This window comes from Delphinus delphis, chromosome 2 (assembly GCF_949987515.2).
Source record: "Delphinus delphis chromosome 2, mDelDel1.2, whole genome shotgun sequence".
NCBI lineage: Eukaryota > Metazoa > Chordata > Mammalia > Artiodactyla > Delphinidae > Delphinus > Delphinus delphis.
The window spans coordinates 87,790,161-87,816,356 of record NC_082684.1 but is presented as its reverse complement, the minus strand read 5'-3'; the positions used below and the strand labels follow the sequence as shown (position 1 = coordinate 87,816,356).

General features: G+C 37.6%; 1 protein-coding gene across 2 annotated transcripts in view; it reads right to left on the bottom strand.

Annotated features, from left to right (window-relative positions):
- The window catches only part of GOLM2 (golgi membrane protein 2), a 112,732-nt gene that overhangs the window by 61,363 nt on the left and 25,173 nt on the right, over positions 1 to 26,196 (bottom strand). For both annotated transcript variants that reach the window (XM_060005147.1, XM_060005148.1), the window contains exons 2-3: positions 6,504 to 6,558; positions 691 to 793 (exon numbers count right to left, since the gene is read on the bottom strand). In XM_060005147.1, coding sequence (XP_059861130.1) covers positions 691 to 793; positions 6,504 to 6,558 — 158 coding nt within the window. The remainder of the gene's footprint in view (positions 1 to 690; positions 794 to 6,503; positions 6,559 to 26,196) is intronic.

The following is a 26,196-nucleotide window of genomic DNA, read 5'->3' as shown; positions in this document are numbered from 1 at the left end:
AAAGATATATGTAAAATTACTGAATACTATTAGATTAAAATACATATATGTAAGTAGATGCATATTGATAACCTACAAGAGTAAGAAGTCAGAAATGGATAAACAGTTTAAAATACAGTGAATCTTTCTAATTTTTGGTGTGTAGACCCAAAAATACCTTTAACTGTAGAACTGATTTAATACACAATAAACCTTTTTAAAGAGTAATTCTAGAAAGGCCCCTAAGAGGTTTCCCAACCTCATCACCAACAGTGCAGAGGCATAAGCAAAGGGACTGAAGTGCAGAACAGGAGAAGCAGCTGGTGCTTAGTCCCTCAGCTATTCTGGGGATATCTTCCACTGCCAGCTTTATCTTCTGGACTGACCCTCAAAAAGAACTACAGAATCTTCTTTCAGTCTTTGCCACATCTCATTCAATAAAACTCAGACTTTGAAAGATTTTCTGTCTCACAACGAACTCTACTACATGGGTAGATTCAACATGCCTTATAAGAGATACTTTCATGTTGTTCAACATATCAAAATAAAAGAGTGATTTCAAAGAGGCATAGAAAGATAACAGAAAAGGAACTTAAAAGACCTAGTAAAATGAAAGAAGAGAAGAAAAACAAAAGCCAGAAAGGAAGAAATGAATTGAAAGTTGGACAAATATTAAAGATTCATAAATATTTGTTGCACGTAGCATCTTACCTCTCATATTCTAACCTCTTCACGAGGTAAGTACTGTTCTTCCTATAGTCTTGGAGCTGGTCTTCTTGTCGAAGAAACTCCTGACGAAGCTCAGCGAGTTGCTCTATCCACAGAAGGTAAAAATCAAAGGAATGAAGTTTACTTTACTGCTTCCCATTGAGAAGGTATGGGATTTTCAAAAATTATATACAGGAAGTTAAATTTATATAATTAGTACCACATTTAATTGCCTTTCACACACATGCATGGGCAATAAAACAAGATAGCCTCAGTGGTTTCACATAAGTCAGAAATATTAAAAATATATACATCTTTTCACATTAGGTAGACAATACGCTAAGTTGTAGAAATAGTACAAAAAGAACTATCTCTCTAAACTTTACTGCTTTATAAAAGTAGAGAAAAAATCATATTTTTTAGGTGTATTGGATATGGATACAGAATTCAATTCATTCTAAATCATACTTGATTCCCAAATTAGGTACCAATCATTTTAGATCTCATTTCTAGTTCTGCTACTGAGGTTTAAGGTCCACATATACCAAAATTCCATTTTCAAAGCTTATAACCTCCAGACTACAGATAAAAGTTTTAGCTGTAATGAATAACATGAAATTTCAAACTGGATAGTAAATTAAAAGCTGGACCAGATCCCCTTTGGGAACCTTTAATCCATCATCACTGGCCCCACATTTTCTAGTCACTCCCTCTTTATCTAACCCTACAAATAAAAGAAATTCAGCCAGAAAAGAGAAATGTCAGTTTCTTGGATAGAGGATTAAAAAATTAGCCAACAGCCTTAGAAGTTAAGCAAAAGTAGTAAAGAAAGTTTTAATTTTTATAAATGGGAACAGAGGTCTATTCTGTATAAGCAATAATGACTTATTAAGATTAAAGTATAATATCTAACCATAATGTACAATATTATAACATAACATCTACTTTTCATAGAGGGCTTACAGAAATAATCTTGTCACTTTAAAGGCACTCAAAAAATGCTTGTGATGTAAGTTTTTAAAAAGCAGATATAAACATATATTTATAATATAAAATATATCCATGTAAAACAGATGAGAATAAAAATACATCAAAATGCTACCAGTGATTAATTACACTTAGTGGTGGGATTCTGAGCATATTTTTTTCTCTACTTTCTAAATTTTATTGTGGAATCATAACTATGGTGATGACAAAAAGTAAAAATGTTAAAGTCACATGAACATTCGTTGAAGTATATAAAGTTTAATAATATGCATAATAACAGCTATTGTATAGTATTAATAATCAAATATGAAAAGTAAATGATTTACATAAAGTGCTTATAGGTAGTAAATATGCTTGCCTATTCAAGCCACATTTTTATTATTATTTTTAAAATTTATTTTTTTAAATTTATTTATTTATTTATTTATGGCTGTGTTGGGTCTTCGTTGCTGCGCATGGTCTTTCTCTAGTTGTGGCGAGTGGGAGCTACTCTTTGTTGCGGTGCACGGGCTTCTCACTGCGGTGGCGTCTCTTGTTGCGGAGCATGGGCTCTAGGCACATGAGCTTCAGTAGCTGTGGCATGTGGGCTCAGTAGTTGTGGCACACGGGCCCTAGAGCACAGGCTCAGTAGTTGTGGTGCATGGGCTTAATTGCTCTGCGGCATGTGGGATCTTCCCAGACCAGGGCTCAAACCCATGTCCCCTGCATTGGCAGGCGGATTCTTAACCACTGCGCCACCAGGGAAGCCCTATTATTTTTACTTTAATTGAGATATAACATTGTGTAAGTTCAAGGTGTACAACATGTTGATTTGATTCACTCACGTATTGTGAAATGATTACCATCATAGCATTAGCCAACATGTCCACCATCTCACATAATTACCACTTTTTTTGTGGTGAGAACATTTAAGATCTACTGTCTTAGCAACTTTCAAGTATATAATACAGTGTTGTTAACTATAATCACCATTCTGTATATAGATCACCAAAACTTATTCATCTTATAACAGTTTGTACCCTTTGACCAACATCTCATTTTCCCCACACACCTCCCAGCCACCTCCCAGTAGAATGGTAGCCACCATTCTACTCTCTGTGTCTATGAGTTTAGTCAAGTCACATTTTAAATTTCTCTTCTTACTCTATTAATTCTCCAATATATAAACACGGTTGATTTCTGTAGTTTTTCACATTACTCCCACCCTAGATAAAAGTAACAAATCTGAGGTCAGGTATCCCTGAATAACATATTCAGCTTGTTACCTGATCCCTGGTCCCATTTACTAAGAAATAGAGGGCTAGAGGTAGCAGAACTCTGGCCTCAGCTATGGATGTTGAGTCTACAGAAACAATGAGATCCCAGCAGGAGGCAGTGACAAAAAGCCTTGTAGTTTACACACAGTGTTAGCCAGTTCCCTGAAACTGTACTCAAGAAGGAAATATTTTAGAATTGAAAGTTACTACAATTAAAAAAAGAAAAATCAAATCAGCACTACCTAGTAGCTACTAGGGAATGGACCTCAACTGGTGGTCAGGACTAATTCAGGCTTCTTTTTCCTACACAGTAAACTAACTGAAGCAGCTAAGTTTACCTTCAGAATGAACCTGAGGCTTAGTATGATGTTAAGATTTGGGATGGCTTCTCTGCCTCCCCACAAAGTTTCTCACTAACAATATTTGAAATACCTTTATCAGGAAATAAAGTTTTCATTTTTAAATGCAGATAAAAGGCTTAAAATTCAATTGACAGAAAAATAGAACATCAGTATGAGTTAGTTCCAGTCCATGTAAAATATCAGATTCTAACCTATCTGAATACACGGAAAGGATTATAAAGCATGCAGCAGATTGATGCTTTGAGTGGGCCAAAATAAAGACTTGAAAGGGGACAAGTAGAGTTCTCTAGTGGTATAGTGGTTAGGATTCGGTGCTTTCACTGCAGTGGCCAGGGTTCAATCCCTGGTTGGGAAATTGAGATCCTGCAAGCCGCGTGGCGTGGCCAAAAAAATGGGGGCAAGGGGAGTAAACAGATCAGAAAGCAAAACTAAAGACAAAATTTTCCTATATCACAATTTTACTTTCAACTGATTGCCATGTGTTTTCTTCATTTTAAACCCAAAGATACTCTGTGTCTAGTGTGGTTGCTCTAGGTCACCACAGCAGGATGCTCAGAGTAACTTTTTTTTTTTTTTAATTTTTGGCTGCGTTGGGTCTTCGTTGCTGCACGTGGGCTTTCTCTAGTTGTCGCAAGTGGGGGGGGCTATTCTTCGTTGCAGTGCACAGGCTTCTCATTGTGGTAGCTTCTCTTGTTGCGGAGCACAGGCACTAGGCTTGCAGGCTTCAGTAGTTGTGGCACGTGGGCTCAGGAGTTGTGGCTCGTGGGCTCTAGAGCACAGGCTCAGTAGTTGTGGTGCATGGGCTTAGTTACTCCGCAGCATGTGGGATCTTCCTGGACCAGGGATCAAACCTGTGTCCCCTGAATTGGCAGGGGGACTCTTAACCACTGCAACACCAGGAAAGTCCCCAGAGTAACTTAATATGAGATCAGGTCCAAGGTTGATTGTGCAGGGTAGTCTAGCTCTGACAGTAATATCAGGGTATGCTATAGAAAGATATGGCCATAATCTCTCAATTTAACTTCTAGGATGATCTTTTAAAGCCAAAAAAAAAAATTTACTTCTGGAAATTTTTTATTGCAAATTTTCTTTCAGTAATAGGAATAAAAATAAGGTAAGCTATTCAAAATAAATCAGTGTATAGTAGAATGTTAATTTACTTTCTCAGGCATTAAAAACCAACCCTAATCCTCTTATTTCCAAGAAAATATTAAAAGATTTTTTTTAGAATCTTGATGTGTATTAATTCCATTATATCCGACATTAATGTCAATGAAAATAGTCAAATACGGATTTTACTGTCAACTTGTCAAGAAGTTTGTTTCAGCAGAAAGAGTTCCCAGGGTGCAAAAGTCACATTAATGAAATTCAATCTCAAGCATCCAAGCTTCAGTAACTGCACTAAAACCAAAAGTTGCATGGTATGAGTTCAAATCAAAGCTTTTTTCTCTGCTAAAGATTATCATCAAAATTTCAAAACATCTCAAGATCTACTTCAACACATACAGCAAAATAAAGATTTTTTACTCAGTAACATAGGCTGTCATTTTCTCTGACATGTACTAGCAAAACCCATAGGACTTCCTTTTCAACTGATCTATTACTATTTAATAAGAAATATACTTTGATGACAAGCAAAATCATTTGTAAAAATTGCAAGCTGGAAGCAGCACTGACAGTGTGCCATCTTCTGTGTCATCCTGTGCACTCCTGTGAGTCAAAAAGAGTAGAATATGGACACAAATGCAACAACAATTATTGTGGCCAACCAGAAAGTAAATTTTTAACAGAAAATCAAAGCTGTTCTAAATCATAGATAGTAAAAAATTAATAATTCCTATGTCTGGATTATAACATACAAATGATATTTCCTAATGGATTTGCTAGGTGAGAAGCAAAACTTACAGAAATTACAAAGTCAACTTAGGTTGACTTCTTCAAGAGGATGTTTGAAAATATATTACCTGGGATTTCCCTGGTGGTGCAGTGGTTAAGAAGCTGCCAATGCAGGGGGCACAGGTTTGATCCTTGGTCTGGGAAGATCCCACATGCCGCGAAGCAACTAAGCCCGTGCGCCACAACTACTGAGCCTGTGCTCTAGAGCCCGCAAGCCAAAACTACTGATCTTGTGCGCCCCAACTACTGAAGCCCGTGAACTCTAGGGCCCGCATGCTGTAACTACTGAGCCTGTGTGCTGCAACTACTGAAGTCCACGTGCCTAGAGCCCGTGCTCCACAACAAGAGAAGCCGCTGCAATGAGAAGCCCACACACTGCAATGAAGAGTAGCCCCAGCTCATGGCAACTAGAGAAAGCCCACATGCAGCAACAAAGACCTAACACAGCCAATAAATAAATATAAATAAATTTGAAAAATATATGTATATATTACCTAATTCTATCTAAACAGGTTTAAAATGGTTATAAAGATATAGTTATGAAATTAGAGAGCAAGTATTACCCACATATATAAACTCAGAGTCACTGCATGCAAAGTTTTAAAATATATAGGGTTGTAATCAAAAGATATGAGGGAGAAGCGGGATAGTCCTCAGACCCCAAGCTCCAAAGGCCAGTGACAGTGTGAAGTAATGTAAGCAGATGACAGAGCTTGTTCTCTTCACCTATTATTTTTCATAAGAGCTTTAGTCATCTCCTATCACTTCATCTAAGTGAAAAAAAATCTGTCTTCTTACTTTCTTTCTACCTATCTATCTACCTACCTACCTATCTATCAAATCCGTCTCCAGGTTTCTTCCCAGTTTTTGTTGAAGGTTTCTTTGATCCTGGGGTATCTAAAACATTAAGTTTGGAGGATCTTTCCAACGCATCACTAGATCTGAGTGGATTATTTTAGCAGACTGGACACAGTACAGAGGAATCATCCCTAATCTTTTCCCTAGAAATCTGACAGTCTCCGAAGTTACACCTCAATTTTCCTTGAGGATTCTTCTAACATTTCATTGCATGAACTCTGTCTACAGCACAAGATTAAAATGCAGACCTCAAATATTAACTTGCACTTATTATATATAAAGCAACATTAAAAATTTTTCATTATATCTTAAGACAAAAGGATAAATGTTTTGCCATCAGAGGAGCTTTGTTCAAAAATTCTATTTCATTTAGCTGTTTAACTTGAGGATTTCTTAATTCTTCAGGATTTTAGACATTTAGTGACCTTTATCTTTAATCTGTAATTAAGTTTCTTACCCTTTAAATGATGTATGTCTGCCATCTGATACGATATGTTGTTCTGCAGTTTAACCTGAAAAAAAAATCATTTTCATTTTACTAAAGAATATGTAGTTTTGCTCATATTTACTTTTGTTCTCTCATATTCACTTTGAACTTGATCATAAGTACAAAAGAAAAATCCTTAAGTTATGCATACTACACCACTTTCCAAAAAGAATTAGAAATAAGTTCTGATTTTGTAATACTCATTTTAAATTTGCACAAGAATATTCATTTTACTTAATATATAGTATAACAATTTTCAAAAGTTTTTAAGTTTGATTCCAAAGGTGATTTGGAGGATGAGACCATAGGAAAAAGAACAAACATCTTCCTTTCTTCATCTCCCAAACATTCAGAGGGTACCTTCCTTTGGAGAAGAACCACCAATGCTTCTCCAGCTCTTTTTAGGGTAAAGGCAGTCTGAAATCTCTACCTAGAACTTGAACAACAGTGAAGAAGAGCGCCTTTATCATCAAAGCTGTGTGAATGAAAGGCTCTTGGTGCTGCAGCCAGGAGTCAGTGCTGTGCCTCTGAGGTGGGAGAGCCAACTTCAGGACACTGGTCCATAAGAGACCTCCAGCTCCACATAATATCAAACGGTGAAAATCTCCCAGCGATCTCCATCTCAACACCAACACCCAGCTTCACTCAACGACCAGCAAGCTACAGTGCTGGACATCTTATGCCAAACAACTAGCAAGACAGGAACACAACACCATCCATTAGCAAAGAGGCTGCCTAAGATCATAATAAGTCCACAGAAACCCCAAAACACAATACCAGTCGTGGACCTGCCCACCAGAAAGACAAGATCCAGCCTCATTCACCAGAACACAGGCACTAGTCCCCTCCACCAGGAAGCCTACACAACCCACTGAACCAACTTTAGCCACTGGGGACAGACACCAAAAAGAACAGGAACTACGAACCTGCAGCCTGCAAAAAGGAGACCCCAAACACAGTAAGATAAGCAAAATGAGAAGACAGAAAAACACACAGCAGATGAAGGAGCAAGATAAAAACCCATCAGACCTAACAAATGAAGAGGAAACAGGCAGTCTACCTGAAAAAGAATTCAGAATAATGATAGTAAAGATGATCCAAAATCTTGGAAATAGAATAGAGAAAATGCAAGAAACATTTAATAAGGACTTACAAGAACTAAAGATGAAACAAGCAATGATGAAGAACACAATAAATGAAATTAAAAATACTCTAGAAGGGATCAACAGCAGAATAACTGAGGCAGAAGAACGGATAAGTGACCTGGAAGATAAAATAGTGGAAATAACTACTGCAGAGCAGAATAAAGAAAAAAGAATGAAAAGAACTGAGGACAGTCTCAGAGACCTCTGGGACAACATTACACGCACCAACATTTGAATTATAGGGGTTCCAGAAGAAGAAGAGAAAAAGAAAGGGTCTGAGAAAATATTTGAAGGGATTATAGTTGAAAACTTCCCTAATATGGGAAAGGAAATAGTTAATCAAGTCCAGGAAGCACAGAGAGTCCCATACAGGATAAATCCAAGGAAAAACACGCCAAGACACATATTAATCAAACTGTCAAGAATTAAATACAAAGAAAACATATTAAAAGCAGCAAGGGAAAAACAACAAATAACACACAAGGGAATTCCCATAAGATTAACAGCTGATCCTTCAGCAGAAACTCTGCAAGCCAGAAGGGACTGGCAGGACATATTTAAAGTGATGAAGGAGAAAAACCTACATCCAAGATTACTCTACCCAGCAAGGATCTCATTCAGATTTGATGGAGAAATTAAAACCTTTACAGACAAGCAAAAGCTGAGAGAGTTCAGCACCACCAAACCAGCTTTACAACAAATGCTAAAGGATCTTCTCTAGGCAAGAAACACAAGAGAAGGAAAAGACCTATAATAACAAACCCAAAACAATTAAGGAAATGGGAATAGGAACATACATATCGATAATCACCTTAAATATAAATGGATTAAATGCTCCTACCAAAAGACACAGACTGGCTGAACGGATACAAAAACAAGACCCATATATATATTGTCTACAAGAGACCCACTTCAGACCTAGAGACACATACAGACTGAAAGTGAGGGGATAGAAAAGAATATTCCATGCAAATGGAAACCAAAAGAAAGCTGGAGTAGCAATTCTCATATCAGACAAAACAGACTTTAAAATAAAGACTATTAGAAGAGACAAAGAAGGACACTACATAATGATCAAGGGATCGATCCAAGAAGAAGATATAACAATTGTAAATATTTATGCACCCAACATAGGAGCACCTCAATAAATAAGGCAAATACTAACAGCCATAAAGGGGAAATCGACAGCAACACATTCATAGTAGGGGACTTAAACACCACACTTTCACCAATGGACAGATCATCCAAAATGGAAATAAATAAGGAAACACAAGCTTTAAATGATACATTAAACAAGATGGACTTAATTGATATTTATAGGACATTCCATCCAAAAACAACAGAATACACATTTTTCGCAAGTGCTCATGGAACATTCTCCAGGATAGATCATATCTTGGGTCACAAATCAAGCCTTGGTAAATTTAAGAAAACTGAAATGGCATCAAGTATCTTTTCCAACCACAGCGCTATGAGACTAGATATCAATTACAGGAAAATATCTGTAAAAAATACAAACACATGGAGGCTAAACAATACACTACTTAATAACGAAGTGATCACTGAAGACATCAAAGAGGAAATCAAAAAATACCTAGAAACAAATGACAATGGAGACATGACGACCCAAAACCTATGGGATGCAGCAAAAGCAGTTCTAAGAGGGAAGCTTATAGCAATACAATCCTACCTTAAGAAACAGGAAACATCTCGAATAAACAACCTAACCTTGCACCTAAAGCAATTAGAGAAAGAAGAACAAAAAATACCCAAAGTTAGCAGAAGGAAAGAAATCATAAAGATCAGATCAGAAATATATGAAAAAGAAATGAAGGAAGCAATAGCAAAGATCAATAAAACTAAAAGCTGGTTCTTTGAGAAGTAAAACAAAATTGATAAACCATTAGCCAGACTTATCAAGAAAAAAAGGGAGAAGACTCAAATCAATAGAATCAGAAATGAAAAAGGAGAAGTAACAACTGACACTGCAGAAATACAAAAGATCATGAGAGATTACTACAAACAATTCTATGCCAATAAAATGGACAACCTGGAAGAAATGGACAAATTCTTAGAAAGGCACAACCTGCCAAGACTGAATCAGGAATAAATAGAAAGTATGAACAGACCAACCACAGGCAATGAAATTGAAACTGTGATTAAAAATCTTCCAACAAACAAAAGCCCAGGACCAGGTGGCTTCACAGGCAAATTCTATCAAACATTTAGAGAAGAGCTAACACCTATCCTTCTCAAACTCTTCCAAAATATAGCAGAGGGAGGAACACTCCCAAACTCATTCTACGAGGCCACCATCACCCTGATACCAAAACCAGACAAGGATGTCACAAAGAAAGAAAACTACAGGCCAATATCACTGATGAACATAGATGCAAAAATCCTCAACAAAATCCTAGCAAACAGAATCCAACAGCACATTAAAAGGATCATACACCGTGATCTAGTGGGGTTTATTCCAGGAATGCAAGGATTCTTCAATATACGCAAATCAATCAATGTGATACACCATATCAACAAACTGAAGGAGAAAAAGCATATGATCATCTCAATAGATGCAGAGAAAGCTTTCAACAAAATTCAACAGCCATTTATGATAAAAATCCTTCAGAAAGTAGGCATAGAGGGAACTTTCCTCAACAGAATAAAGGCCATATATGACAAACCCACAGCCAACATTGTCCTCAATGGTGAAAAACTGAAACCATTTCCACTAAGATCAGGAACAGGAAAAGGTTGCCCACTCTCACCACTCTTATTCAACATAGTTTTGGAAGTTTTAGCCACAGTAATCAGAGAAAAAAAGGAAATAAAAGGAATCCAAATCGGAAAAGAAGAAGTAAAGCTGTCACTGTCTACAGATGACATGATACTATACATAGAGAATCCTAAAGATGCTACCAGAAAACTACTAGAGCTAATCAATGAATTTGGTAAAGTAGCAGGATACAAAATTAATGCACAGAAACCTCTGGCATTCCTATACACTAATGATGAAAGATCTGAAAGTGAAATCAAGAAAACACTCCCATTTACCACTGCAACAAAAAGAATAAAATATCTAGGAATAAACCTACCTAAGGAGACAAAAGACCTGTATGCAGAAAATTATAAGACACTGATGAAAGAAATTAAAGAGGATACAAATAGATGGAGAGATATACCATGTTCTTGGATTGGAAGAATCAACATTGTGAAAATGACTCTACTACCCAAAGCAATGTACAGATTCACTGCAATCCCTATCAAACTACCACTGGCATTTTTCACAGAACTAGAACAAAAAAATTTCACAATTTGTATGGAAACACAAAAGACCCCGAAGAGCCAAAACAATCTTTAGAACGAAAAATGGAGCTGGAGGAATCAGGCTCCCTGACTTCAGACTATACTACAAAGCTACAGTAATCAAGACAGTATGGTACTGGCACAAAAACAGAAAGATAGATCAATGGAACAGAATAGAAAGCCGAGAGATAAACCCACACACATATGGTCACCTTATCTTTGATAAAGGAGGCAGGAATGTACAGTGGAGAAAGGACAGCCTCTTCAATAAGTGGTGCTGGGAAAACTGGACAGGTACATGTAAAAGTATGGGATTAGATCACTCCCTAACACCATACACAAAAATAAGCTCAAAATGGATTAAAGACCTAAATGTAAGGCCAGAAACTATCAAACTCTTAGAGGAAAACATAGGCAGAACACTCTATGACATAAATCACAGCAAGATCCTTTTTGACCCACCTCCTAGAGAAATGGACATAAAAATAAACAAATGGGACCTAATGAAACTTCAAAGCTTTTGTACCGCAAAGGAAACCATAAACAAGACCAAAAGACAACTCTCAGAATGGGAGAAAATATTTGCAAATGAAGCAACTGACAAAGGATTAATCTCCAAAATTTACAAGCACCTCATGCAGCTCAATAACAAAAAAAGAAATAACCCAATCCAAAAATGGGCAGCAGACCTAAATAGACATTTCTCCAAAGAAGATATACAGACTGCCAACAAACACATGAAAGAATGCTCAACATCACTAATCATTAGAGAAATGCAAATCAAAATTACAATGAGATATCATCTCACACTAGTCAGAATGGCCATCATCAAAAAATCTAGAAACAATAAATGCTGGAGAGGGTGTGGAGAAAAGGGAACACTCTTGCACTGCTGGTGGGAATGTGAATTGGTACAGCCACTATGGAGAACAGTATGGAGGTTTTTTAAAAAACTACAAATAGAACTACCATACGACCCAGCAATCCCACTACTGGGCATATACCCTGAGAAAACCATAATTCAAAAAGAGTCATGTACCAAAATGTTCATTGCAGCTCTATTTACAATAGCCCGGAGATGGAAACAACCTAAGTGTCCATCATCGGATGAATGCATAAAGAAGATGTGGCACATATATACAATGGAATATTACTCAGCCATAAAAAGAAACGGAATTGAGCTATTTGTAATGAGGTGGATGGAGAGAGTCTGTCATACAGAGTGAAGTAAGTCCTAAAGGGAAAGAAAAATACCGTATGCTAACACATATATATGGAATTTAAGAAAAACAATGTCATGAAGAACCTAGGGGTAAGACAGGAATAAAGACACAGACCTACTGGAGAATGGACTTGAGGATATGGGGAGGGGGAAGGGTAAGCTGTGACAAAGTGAGAGAGTGGCATGGACATATATACACTACCAAACGTAAAATAGATAGCTAGTGGGAAGCAGCCGCATAGCACAGGGAGATCAGCTCCGTGCTTTGTGACCACCAAGATGGGTGGGATAGGGAGGGTCAGAGGGAGGGAGATGCAAGAGGGAAGAGATATGGGAACATATGTATATGTATAACTGATTCACTTTGTTATAAAGCAAAAACTAACACACCATTGTAAAGCAATTATACTCCAGTAAAGATGTAAAAAAAAAAGAAGAAAAAGTTTTTGAGTTGAATATTGGTTAATAGTATGGTTTTTCGAAATCTTACCAGAAGATTTTCAACTCTATATTAAGAAAAGAATTGTTTGAATCAATTAATGTCAAGTCAAAAATAATTATTGTTTATCAACATCCCACAGGATGACAGATACTACACAGGACTCATTGCTGCAGTCATTGTCCTCTAGGTGCCAGTATACAAGAGCACCAGGAACTTAAAGTGTACCAAAATATGACTCAGTTTAAGGCTCACCACTTAATTTAAAAATTAAGACAAGGCCTTGGATAGCCAGGATATCAAAGAACTACTTTGTCTCAGTTCTTGCTTAAACAGGTTTCATCTAATTGTAAAATGCAACTAAAATACTGTAAACAGGTTATCTTGTCAACCTCAAGAGTAACATTATTTTGAAAGGTGCAGACTGATTCATACTGATGAAAAGCAGCACCATGAGTGGCAAAATGATTATGCTAAATACCACTTCAATCTCTAAAGAAAAAAACTTTAACTTTTCATCTTGAAATAATTATAGGTTCATAGGAAATTGCAAAGATAGCACAGATAAATCCGATATACCCTTCACACAATTTTCCCCAATGGGTACATCTTATACAACAATATGACATCAAAATCAGGAAACTGACATTGGTACAATGTGTATGTATATAGTTCTATGCCATTTTATCATATGTATAGATTCATGTAAACACCATCAAAATCAAGATACAGACCTATTCCATCGTCACAAATATCTCCCTCATGCTATCATTTATAGTCAAATCTATCCTCCTTCCCCACTATACCTGATCCCTGGTAACCACTAATTTGTTCTCCACTCCGTAATTTTGTCATTTCAAGAATATTATATAAATGGAATCATATAGTATGTGACCTTTTGAGATTTTTTTCAATCAACATAATGCATAGTTGTATACATCAATAGTTCATTCCTTTTTATTGCTGAGTAGTATTCCGATACGAATGTACAATAGTTTGTTTAAGCATTCAACTACTTTAGAACATATTGGTGGTTTCTAGTTTTTGGCTATAACAAACACAGCAGCTATGAAAAACTGTGTACAGATTTTTACATGAATATTAGTTTTTATTTCTCTGGAATAAATGCCCAGGAGTGAGACTGCTGGGTTGTATGGTAAGTCTATGTTTAGTTTTTAAAGAAACTGTCATGTTATTTTCCAGTGTCCATGACATTTTCAACTACGTTTTAAGAACTTATTGTGCCAAGGTACTGGATGGGAGAGTATAAAACAATTAGAAAACATGAGAGCAGTCTCAAAGAATCAGTAGGCAAGGTAGCACCTAAAATAGTATAATTACTGTAGGATTTCAGAGATGATTCCTACCTAATATGATCAGGAAAGTTTCTTGGAAGGGGTCTTATCCGAATTAGGCATTGAAGGCTAGGTAAAACTCTAAATAAGTAGAAAAAAGCATTTCAGATAGAGGAGGTGGCATTAAGAAAAGGTACAGAGGTAAGAAAGCATGAGACATGTATGAAGACCCCAACAAAGTACCGTTTGGCTAAAGCACATGATACAGGGAAAACTATAATAATGAAGAAGGTTGGGAAAAAAAAGACTGGAGGGCCCTTCCACTGATATGAAATGTCCAGACTAGGCAAATCCATAGAGACAAAAAGTAATTAGTGGTTGCCAGGGGCTGAAGGGAGGGGGAATGAAGGGTGACCTCCTAATGGGCGTGGGGTTTCTTTTTGGGGTGATAAAAATGTTCTGGAATAAAATAGGGAGATGGCTGCACAACTTTGTGAGTATACTAAAAACCTCTGAATTGCACACTTTTTTTAAAAAGGGCAAATTTCATGGTCTTTGAATTATATCAACATTTTAATGCAAAAAATAAAAATAAAAATGCTGAGGGTACTATGGGGCACCATATAGGAAACTGGGGATGAAATAATGGATAAACACTAGGCACTCAAGTTTACTATTTAGAAGACACAGTCAAGTAGACAGGCAATTATAGTAAAATAAGTGCTATTATTGGATTCTACAGACAGGATGGCAGAACTTAGTAAAAGCATTTAAATCCAGCCTTGGGGAAATGAGAGGAGGTTTCTGGAGATGATGATAACTGAAATAAGTCCAGCAGGAAGAATAGTGGCTAGCCAGTGGAAGTAGGGAGAGGGTAAGGAAACGTGTCAAAATTTCGAAGTTAAAAACACTGCACATCAGAGAAACTGCAAGCAGTTCTAAGCAGTTTTAAGCTGGAACAGAGAGTTGGGGGAAATGACGAGAAATATGTCTAGAAAGATAAGCAAGGTCCACATTACAAAGCGTCTTGCCAAGGAATGTGGATACATTCCACTGGCTATGGTCAACTTTTAAAGGACTTCAAACAATGTAATGAAACCCAATTTGCATTTTAAAAAGTCAATCTGGCTTCAGTATGATGAGTGGACTAGAGAGACAAGACTAGAGAGACCAGGTAAGAGAGTAGGAGAATGGGGGACTACTGTTGTTTTTCAAGTGAGAGAAAATGTTCCTTTAAGCCAGGGGTGGGCAAATTATGCCTGTGAGCCAAATCTAGCCTGCTGCCTGCTTTTGTATGGATGGCAAACAAAGGATGGTTTTTACATTTTTAAATGGTTGGAGAGAAAAGCCAAAAGAATATTTCATGAATGATATGAAACTTAAATGTCAGTGTCTATAAATAAAGTTTTATGGGAAATAGCCCCATCCATTCATTTCCATATTGTCTATGGCTGCTTTGGAGCTGCAGTGATTGCAAAAAAGATCATATGGACTGCAAAGCCTAAAGTATTTACTATCTGGCCCTTTATAGAAAAAGTTTGCCAATTCCTGGTCCAAACTAACAGAATGAGAACAGAGAGATAAATATATGTGAGAGATATTAAAGGGGAACAATGAATAGTCTAACTGATTGATTAGATAGAGGAGTAAAAGAAGAAACATTAAGGATGATGTTTAAATTTCTAGAGTAAGGGGACTAAGGTAAGACTGCAATACTCCATAATAGGGAAACACAGGAGAAACAGACTTGGGATGGGAGGGAGAAGTGGGGACATGATTCTTTTTCAGATTTGGACCTACTGAATTTGAGGCACTTGTGACACACCCAAGAGATCTTTAGTAGGAAGTTGGACATATGGGTTTAGAGCTTGGGCATAGATGATTTGAGAGTTATTCGCATACGGATGGCGATTAAAGCCATGGGAGTGATATCACTGATGAAAAGCTGCAAGAGGCAGCAGGAAAATCTGATACCAACAGCTATGTGATCTGCTGACTACTAAGAACTGCTTTCTAATAACTTCTAATTAGCCTATGTCTATTTTCTTTCCCGTTTCTTTTACAGTAGTCCCCCACCCACCCCAACCCGTGGTTTTGCTTTCTGTGGTTTCAGTTACCAGCAGTCTGAAAATTCCAGAAATAAACAATTCATAAGTTTTAAATTGCGGGCTGTTATGAGTAACGTGATGAAATCTGGGTGACACGCTCCGTCCTTCCTGGGATCCCTAACCATCAACATCACCCGCTCCTAACACCCAACGACTCACAGTGCCATGGCTTGATGATCCAAGATCACCCAAAGCAAGTGATCCTCCTTCTAACCTATCAGCAAAAAAGTCAATAGTAGTTTAATGCTACGTCATTCATCTCATTTCATCTCACCACGCAGGCATTTTATCATCTCACATCCTCAAAAGAAGGGTGAGTAAAGTACAAGATATTATATTTTGAGAGAGACCACATTCATGTCACTTTGATTACAGTATATTGTTATAATTGTTCTATTTTATTATTATTAATCTCTTACTGTGCCTTATTTAGAAATTAAACTTTATCGTAGGTATGTATGTATGTATGTATGTAAAAAACATAGTATACATAGGGTGTAGTACTATCCATGGTTTCAGGTATAAAATGCGGGTCTTCGTATGCATCCCCCGAGGATAAGGGGGGATTATTGTATTTTCATGATCCAATTTCTTTTTACATTTTTTGCCCCTCCAAAGAACATAGCCATCCTTTATTTTTGTTTTCAACAAGTTTGCATTACTTTGTTTTTTATCCATTTTTATGATGCTCTTCCAGCTTCCTGTACTCTATTTTAAATTTACTTTTGAAACAGCTACAGAGATGCTATTCTTTTTCTTTTTTTAATTATTAATTAATTAATTTTGGCTGTGCCAGGTCTTAGTTGCGGCCTGCGAGATCTTTAGTCATGGCATGCGAACTGTTAGTTGCGGCATGCATGTGGGATCTAGTTCCCTAACCAGGGATTGAACCCGGGCCCCCTGCATTGGGAGCATGGAGTCTTAGCCACTGGACCACCAAGGAAGTCCCCTATATCCTTATACTCTTAAAATTTTTTTTTAACGGAGATGGGGGAATTCAATCTACAGACTTCAAAAATAGTAAAGGATATTATGAGCAGTACTACTTTATTCTTATCACTTTAATTTTCTCTTCAATCTTTTTAATTGAGAATGGAGATGCTGATCCCAATGGCTCGTATATAAAGTCCTCACATTTCAAAAGCTGCTCTGGAACAATATATTTTACATGGTATTAAAGAGAAAATCACAGCTTGTCTAAATAAAAGCCTTTCTTAATCCAAACAGAATGAATTTATTTCCCACCTCATTCTTTTGCCATGCAAGGATTTTCCAGTTAGCTTCTAAGACCCACTTTATGGCATATTGTTTCCTTGGCATCTCATGTTCTCTATTATTCCTGTCAGTCTTTCTTTGCACAAAAATCTTATATTCAGGGTTCAGTATTATCAGGTACCAGTTCCCAATTTCTCTCACCTCCTATTAATACTAGTTTCAGTGCTATGGTTATCTCACCTTCCATATGTCTTTGAACAGAGGCACCACAGATTTGCTCATAGATCTCTGGTAGATCATTAATCCCAGTTCTCTTCCTTCTAGAATAATTTTATTATGTTGCTCAGTTTTAGAATCTAGATGTCTGCTACTAAATTATCTGTTCATCTTTTTGACACTGCAATATTACAGGCATCTGATATCTCTTCTCTCCACATATACAACCCAATCCCCAAAATTCTTATCTAGCTTCTAAAACAGTTTGACAAAGAATTCCTCTAACTTTCAATCTTATCCTTTTAAGGCAATCTGAATGTGTTTTTACCTACCATGGCACTCCCTTGTATTTTTGCAAAATCTAAGAATGTAAAGCAATGACTTAATTTTGGCTTTAATCTTATGTTTTCTACCATCTTGGATCTGTTTAAAGACTTCTTCCACTAGGCTTCTGATTTTTAATGTTTTCTTCAATGTCTTCAATCTGGTTTTCTTTACTTTTATGCTTCTCATTAATCATTTCTGCATATAGATAGGTCTCTTTAGTTCTTTAACTTCTTTGGGTTTAACCCTCTGAGATCCTTCATTTCTTTTAATACTTCTACCACCTCATCACCTTCAAAAGGAAGCTGATCATTCCTCCTCATAGTTTTAATTTCCTTGTGTTCTACCAGGAATTTGCTTATGTTCTAAATTACTCTATCAAAACTTCCGAGCTGCTGAGAAATTAATTTGAGTTCTCACTACTGCATAATTAGAAAAAAGGTATTTCACTTTACCACATATATGCTCTCTTGAACTGGCAATGCTATAAAATACAGATGGTCCTCTGCACCCACCATTTTATATAAGGAACTTGAGCATACATCTCTGCACAGGGGCTCCTGGAACCAATCCCTTCAGTACCGAGGGACGACTATACTTTCTTTTCTTTCTAAGTATATTCCAGACAAGTAACAGTATATAAACCCTAAGAAGTATTATTTAATCCTTATTTTATAAATGGATTCTCATTGGCTTCTTAGGTCCTTTCTTGGTTACTTTCAGACTTTTCCCATAATATCCTTATTTACAATACGCAAGAAAGATACCAAATAATCGTTTCCTTTTTAAATTTCTTTGGGGATGAGAGATAGATGTGTTTAGACAGACACACACACACACACACATACATTCACAAACACAGACCCATCTCTTTGCCTAATTTACATCTATGGTCAGATAGACTCCAACCCAGATTCGAATATATCCTCCAAACCCCCTCAATGCTCAAAATGCCTTGCCTGGCTTCAGAGTCTACTGGGGAAAGCTCATATTCAGTCCTTTCAAAAACAAAACGTTCTTTTATCACATGCAGCCCTATTTCCAACCAGAATGTCACTTTGTCTCTTTTCTACCCCCAAGGTTCATCAGAAATGAGAATTCCATGAGAACAGAAACTGTCTCTCGTTCATCTCTATGTCCAGTGTCTGGCATACTGCCTGACCCCAATAAACACTCAATAAGTGTTTGCTGAATGGCTCCTTAGACTTTTGTGTTCCATATTCTTTGTACTACATGCTATCCTACCTGAAGCTGTACTTTAGCCCTATTTATATAATTCTAATTATCCTTCAATACTGCTGAACTACCTCATTTATTTCCCTTTGTTATCAACTTCACTGCTGTAGTTAGGCTTCACTTTCCCTCTCTCCTTCTGTAATACTTGTTTCTCCGGGATTTGGAGTCCATCTATAACAGGCCGATTATCCATGCTTCCTTTGGCCTTTTCCATGTTAATCTCTCAAAATGTGTTTATGACCCTTCCTGCAACCTCTTTTTTCCTTCTTCTTCTGAGGCATGTGTTCTTTATCTCTTTTTTTCAGTAAGAATTATCCTCTCCTGATATTTTCCTATAGCACTTCTTAGAGCTCACCCTCAGCTACTTCATTTATTTTCCTCTAATCTTTGTTTCTCTAATACCTAAAACTTAATCTTTATATTTCTACCCCCTCTTTTCTGAAGCTCTCTTAATGCTTTCCCCATCCCACACGGCTACTGTGAATTAAGTTTGGCAGCTGTTACCAGCTCACTTGCTCTGCTTTTCTTTTCATTCTGGGACCTTGAAAATGGCTCAGCTGTGCATGCTTCACTTTCATTATGACCTGTTCTCAGGCAATCAGCACAACTATGACCACTGATCCCAAAGATTACATACAATTGGCTTTTTAGAGATGTCATTTCTGGCTCCTTTTTCTCCACACTAGAAACATTTTTCCTGATTATATCTCATACTCAGATGATTTCTGGAAACAAAACTATTTTCTGTAATATAATTGCCAAACCTGGCTGATGCTCAGAATCACCTGAGGAGCTTTAAGAAATATATATCCTTGCCTCCCCAACCCCACTTCAGTCCGATTCAGCAGTCTGGGGATGAGTCCAGGAATCTTTTTTTCTAAAAAGCTAAAGTGATTCTGATAAGCAGCCATGTTTAGCAATTACTCATCTATAGTATGTCTCTGGCTGGCAACTATACCAGCTGGATCAAAATGGAATAACATTAATAATAACTATTAAATGCTTATTCTGTGCCAGGCCTTGTGCTAAGTGCTAATCAAATATTATTGCATTTAGTCCCCACAACCACCCTCTGAGGTGGACTCTCCATTTCACAGATGAGGAAACTGTGCTCTGTATCATATGCCTACAGTAGATTCTGGATATTCTCCCAAGCAGTCCCAGACCAAAGTCTGTGCTTATGACCCCCATGCATATACTAGATCAGTAGTTAGTAGGTGTCTATAACCTTTTTTTCTTATTCCTCATACATTGCACACATGTAATTCAGTCAACATTCCAAACACACTTGCAACTTTTACTTGATCTGTCAAAGAATTAGTCTCTCTTGAAGCAAGTTTTAGTTTAAACTATACCCAGTTACATTTTTAAAGAGAATAAGATAAGCAAGGTCTTTGGTCTTAGTTGGCTACAATGAATCACTACAAAGGTTTTTTATTCACTCATTCTTTTTTTTTTTTTGATAAGTCATTTATAATGCATTTACTGAATATGCACTATGTGCTAGGCCTGAGGATACAAAGTATTTGGTTTTGGTCTGTTAAGAAGAGTCACAAAAAATCACTAGTTTGTTTATTCATTCATTCTATCAGCCAGTCATAAGGAAAGCATTAATCGAACACCTACTAAGTGAAAGACAGTGTAGAAGGCCTAGAAATACAGCAATATACAAGAAACAGGAGAGAGGTCTGGATAAAGGATACACATTTTGGAGACATCAGCGTTAAGTGAAGTTTTCTGAGTGATTATGATTACTTAGGAAGAGAGTAGAATGAGAAGAGGATCTCAAATAGAAAACTATGAACTATAACACTTAATGATGAATAGGAGAGAAGCCAGTAAGGGAGACTAAGAACTGAGAGAAGAAAAACGGGAGAGTCTAGCATGATGGAAGCCAGGAGCACAGTGCTAGGTAAAAAGATGCTGAGAAATTAGGTATAGGGAGAGAAAAATGCAAATGTGGACAAAGACAATTCTCTGTTCAAGAAATGTGATTGGGAAGGGGAAGAAAGACTCAGGTATATTTTAAGTGCTGAGGAGCAAGTATAGATAAAGGGATTGAATATAAGAGGGAGGCTGGATTAATAACAGGACGAGGTCTTTGAAAAGGTAGAGGAGATTGGACCCCGAGAACAGGTGGAGAGGCTGGTCCTGGAGAAAGGATGAACCCTTCTTTATTCTAACAAGGAGGAAAGACATATGGGTGGAGATGTAGGTATGCCTGCAGATTTGGTAGGGTAGTAGTTCCTGTTCAATTCTTGGTCAAGCAGGAAACAGGATCACCTGTTGAGTTCAAGGAGAAGAGGAGTTTAAGGCAGGCAGGGTCTGAGGAGGGTAGAAGTTTGAAAGTTGTTGGAATGAGTGTGTTGACTAGATATATGTAATCTGTAAGGTGCTGATGAAAATCCAGTTGGGGTAGCTGATCATAAATTTCTGTAAGTACCAGTATGGTTGTATGAATTTCTCCACCTGCACTTGAAATAGACATGTAAAAGAATAATGGCAAGAAACTAAAACAACAGACCATTGAATCTTAGCTGTATAGAGAGGAAAGTAAAGAATGAATAGGGATACTGGAAAGGAAGAAGAAAAGGATCAGCAGTCTAGGTGAAGTTGAAAAACAAGTATAGTTTGTTCGGCAGTTCTAATCCTTTTTTTTTTCTTAACATATTCTCCCAAGAATATGCATGTTTGAGGTTCACAAACTTTCAGTTTCAAGGATTTGAAATCTTATGTCAGGTTCATGTTACAATGAATTAATAATTAAGGCCTTTGGTAGTCATTAATGTTGGCAAATATTTCTAGCTCTCATCCCAGGCACTTTGTAGGATTGCTCCTCCCCATTCTTCTGAAATTGGGTTAAGGGAGGGGCAATGAAATGTGAGCAAAATGACAGGAATCGCTTCCAGGCATAAGCAATTATAGGGAGCACAGTTCATTATTCTCTCATTCTACCAAAGCCACCAATGTTTCAGATGGTGACTGCTCAGTCCTCTAGGGTCATAAAAAGACAAAGACACAGAGCAATGCCTCTAGTAGACCCACAGAGGGCATGATGAATGAGTGAGCAATTTTAAGCCACATAAGAGGATGCAGATGGAGGACTATGAAAGGGAAGGAGAGAATGAGAGATAGGTAGGGAAATCAAGGCAGATTTGGAAGGGAAAGCAAGGCAGACCTGGAAAGTATGAGAGCAAGAGTCTCCTCCCCACCTGCCATATCCAGCCCATAAGACATTTCCATTTGCACATCCACTAATACTTGAAACTTGAAATGTAAAAAAATCAAAAGAGTTTCTCCACAAATTAGCACCCTTGTCAACTTTCCCATTACTTTCAGTGGCATCATCATCCTTTTGGTTCTCCTGCCTCTTACCTCTTCTCATCCTATTCACCAGTCCATTAGTGCATACAACTACATGCCTTCATATGCTGCACAGGCTATCACCAAGTCCGGGGAATTCCCTGGTGGTCCAGTGGTTAAGACTCGGCACTTTCACTGCCATGGGCCCGGGTCGGGGAACTAAGACCCCACAAGCCTGTGCGGCATGGCCAAAATAAAGAAATAAATAAAATAAATAAAAGCTATCACCAAGCCCTGGCAATTCTTCTGCAGTTTCTCTCAGATCTGACCCTTAACTTATTCTGTGTTCATGGCATCCACCTACATGGACTATTCTCATCTAGCTGCACTAGAATATAAGCTCCGTAAGAGCAGAGAACTTACTTCTTTGGTCACCCCTGTATCCCCTGGAATACTGCAGGTACTCAACATTATTACTGAATAAATAAACGAAGATATCTAATCTATCAATTGTCTTTTCCCACTTTTATTTATTTTCTAGCCATAGTGAGAAACATCTTTGGAAAAACTTTGTTTTCCATCATCTTTCTTCTAGTCAAGATCTAACAATAGAATACTACTGACCCTAGCATAGACTATAAAATTCTTTGGGGCTTCCCTAGTGGCGCAGTGGTTGAGAGTCCGCCTGCCGATGTAGGGGACACGGGTTCGCGCCCCAGTCCGGGAAGATCCCACATGCCGCGGAGCGGCTGGGCCCGTGAGCCATGGCCGCTGAGTCTGCGCGTCCGGAGCCTGTGCCCCGCAACGGGAGAGGCCACAACAGTGAGAGGCCCGCATACCGCAAATAAATAAATAAATAAATTCCTGTTTCCTGCATAAGCTAGCTCTAGTTGGAAATAAATAAATAAATAAATAAAATAAAATAAAATAAAATTCTTCTACTGAGGATTTAATGCCTTCCATAAGGTGGGCACCACTTTCTCTAGCCAGTTATCAGAAATGATCACTTTGACATAGTCAAGTTAGTTTTAACCATCTCTAATAATTAAATTTCTCTTTCCTATGTCCATTTATCATCAGCAAATGGAGTATCCTTCCCTTTCCTTTTTACTACTACAAATTACATTGCCTCCTTTAAAATCAGAACCAAAACTTAAATTGATTCTACAGTAGCATGATGTTAATTTTTACAGATAAAAATGTCATTACATTCACTGTCCCCCATCCTTCCAACAAGCTCCCAATTTTTTACGCTATTAGGCCCTATTCATACCATCCACTTCCAGGTTCCCTCTAATTTAGTCATGTCCAGCTACCTCCTGCCAAGACTACCCACTACCGTTGCCAAATCCTGTTTTAGGTCTTGAGGGCACATTTAATTTCTTCCTATGTTGATTATTCAGTATATATTTATTGAGTACCTATTTTGCATAAGTCACTGTTCTAAGCACTGGGGATACAGCAAATCAAAAATAGAAAAACATTCCTGCTCTTGTTGATGGGGGTGGCTACAATAAACAAAGAAGTTACACAACACATTAGAAACTGATAACTGCTGTGGAAGAAATACATTAGAGATGGAGAAGGGGGGGAAGGCCTCACCAAAATGGTGTTATTTGAACAAAGACTTGCAAGAGTGAGAATTACCATGTAGCTCTCTGGAGAAAGAGTGTCCTAGGCAGAGGGCATGAAGCCCTACCACAGGAGAATGATTTCTATTTCACAGAACAACAAAAAGGCCAGTGTGGTGTGAATGTTGTGAGCAACAAGAAGGGTAGTAAGAGACAAGGTCAGAGAACTGTGAGCAAAGCAGATGGTATGGGGCCTGTGGACCACTGTAAAGACTTGGACTTTTTCTGCAGTTGAGATGGAAGCCACCGGAAGCATCTTGGGCAGATAAGGAGCATGATCTAATTGACATTTTAACATGATACTGTGTTGAAAATGCATTGAAGTGGAAGCAAGGAGAGAAGGAGGCCAGATAAGCCATCACCAATACTCTAAGCAAGAGATAGTGGTAATTCAGACTGGGGTCATAGTAATGGGGGTAGGGAGAAGTGTCTGGATTCTGGATATATGTGTTGTAACCTGGGCCAACAGAATTTGCTGGTAAGTTGGAAGTGGCGGTGAAAAATAAGGAGTCAAGAAAAACTCCAAAGTTTCTGGCCTGATAAAGGAAGGAGTTGCCATCAACTTCGTTGGGGATGGCTGTGAGTAGAAGATCTGGGGTATGGGAAAGATCAGTGGTTTGGCTTTGGACAGGTTAAGTCCAAAACTGTACTTGCCATCCAAGAGGAAATAATGGGTAAGGAGTTCAAGATGAGTAGGAATATCAAGCCGAGAATTCAAGAGAACAGTTTGGATAAGAGATATAAATTTGGAAATTAACAGTATATAGGTGATACTTAAGTAGGTGTTAGTAGGAGCTCTCCAAGAGACTGAGTAAAGATAAGGAAGAGGTCCAAGAACTAAGCCGTAGGGCATTTCCTTTGAGGAGGAACCAGAAAAAAGTATGAGAAGGACTGGCTAGAAGGCAGAAGGAAAGCTGGATTTCCGGAAAGCCTGTTTCAAAGAGGAGGAGAAGGAAGGAGTAACCAACTAATCAAATGCTGCTCATAGGTGAAGTAAGATGATGACTATGAATAAACAAGTGGATTTAGCAACACTGAAATCACTGGTACCTTGAAAAGGACACTGGTGCTATGGCAGGGGCAAAAGCCTGATTAGAGTGGATTTAAGGGGAATATATTTAAGCTGTTTCCAGCATAGGCTGCGAGAGGAACTTACTTCCACCAATAATCCTTCTACTTAGCAGAAGGCCAATAAGATTTCAGCTCACTTTCTGTGAAAGTTACCTCAGTTGATCATACTCATTACTTTCAAGTAAAAAATTCTATGGTGGAGTTAGTCCTTGGTCCTCTGAAACGAATTTTTCCAGAAATAACTGTATTAGAAAGCTCACTTCAGTTCTTAGCACCTAGAGTGAGCATACATCCTTGATTTTCTAAAGGTTCCAATTTAATATAATTTGTCCTGTTAATGAAGGGGATTCTTTGTATGTGCAATTAAACATGATTTAATTTTATGCCACTATAAGAGTTTTCATATTAAAATTTTTTCTCAAATAAAAAAGAAATTCAGGGGACTTCCCTCATGGAAGAGTGGTTAAGAGTCCCCCTGCCAATGCAGGAGACATGGGTTGGAGCCCTGGTCCAGGAAGATCCCACATGCCGCGGAGCAACTGAGCCCATGTGCCACAACTACTGAACCTGCGCTCTAGAGCCCATGCTCCATAACAAGAAGCCACGTGCCGCACAAAGACCCAACACAGCCAAAATTACATAAATAAAATAAATAAATTTATTTTTTTTAAAAAAGAAATTCATTTTCAGCCAGGGGGCTGGGACAAGGGGAAAAGGGGAGTTTTGTTCATTGGGTATAGCATTTCAGTTCTGCAAGATGAAAAAATTCTAGGGATCTATTGCACAACAATATGCATATAGCTAACATTACTGTGCACTTAAAAATGATTAAGATGGTAAATTTTATATTATGTGGGGTTTTTAAATCACAATTAAAAAATTCTTTTACAGACATCATATCCTGCTGTCAAATAAATCTCTAATTGGAGGCATTGCAGGTACCAGAACAATATTTGGGGAGTAAAATGTGTTTTGTTTGGGGGAGGGGCACCATTTAAGGAAGTAAAACCTGTTAAGAAACTTCTCACTAAGCTGTAATATAGTTTCCTCCTTTCCTCTAGTTAAAGTAAGAGATACTGTACGGCATTAGGGCAGCAGCATAAGCTATACGAATGGGTTATTTATAAGTAGAATATGTATAAGTACTAAACT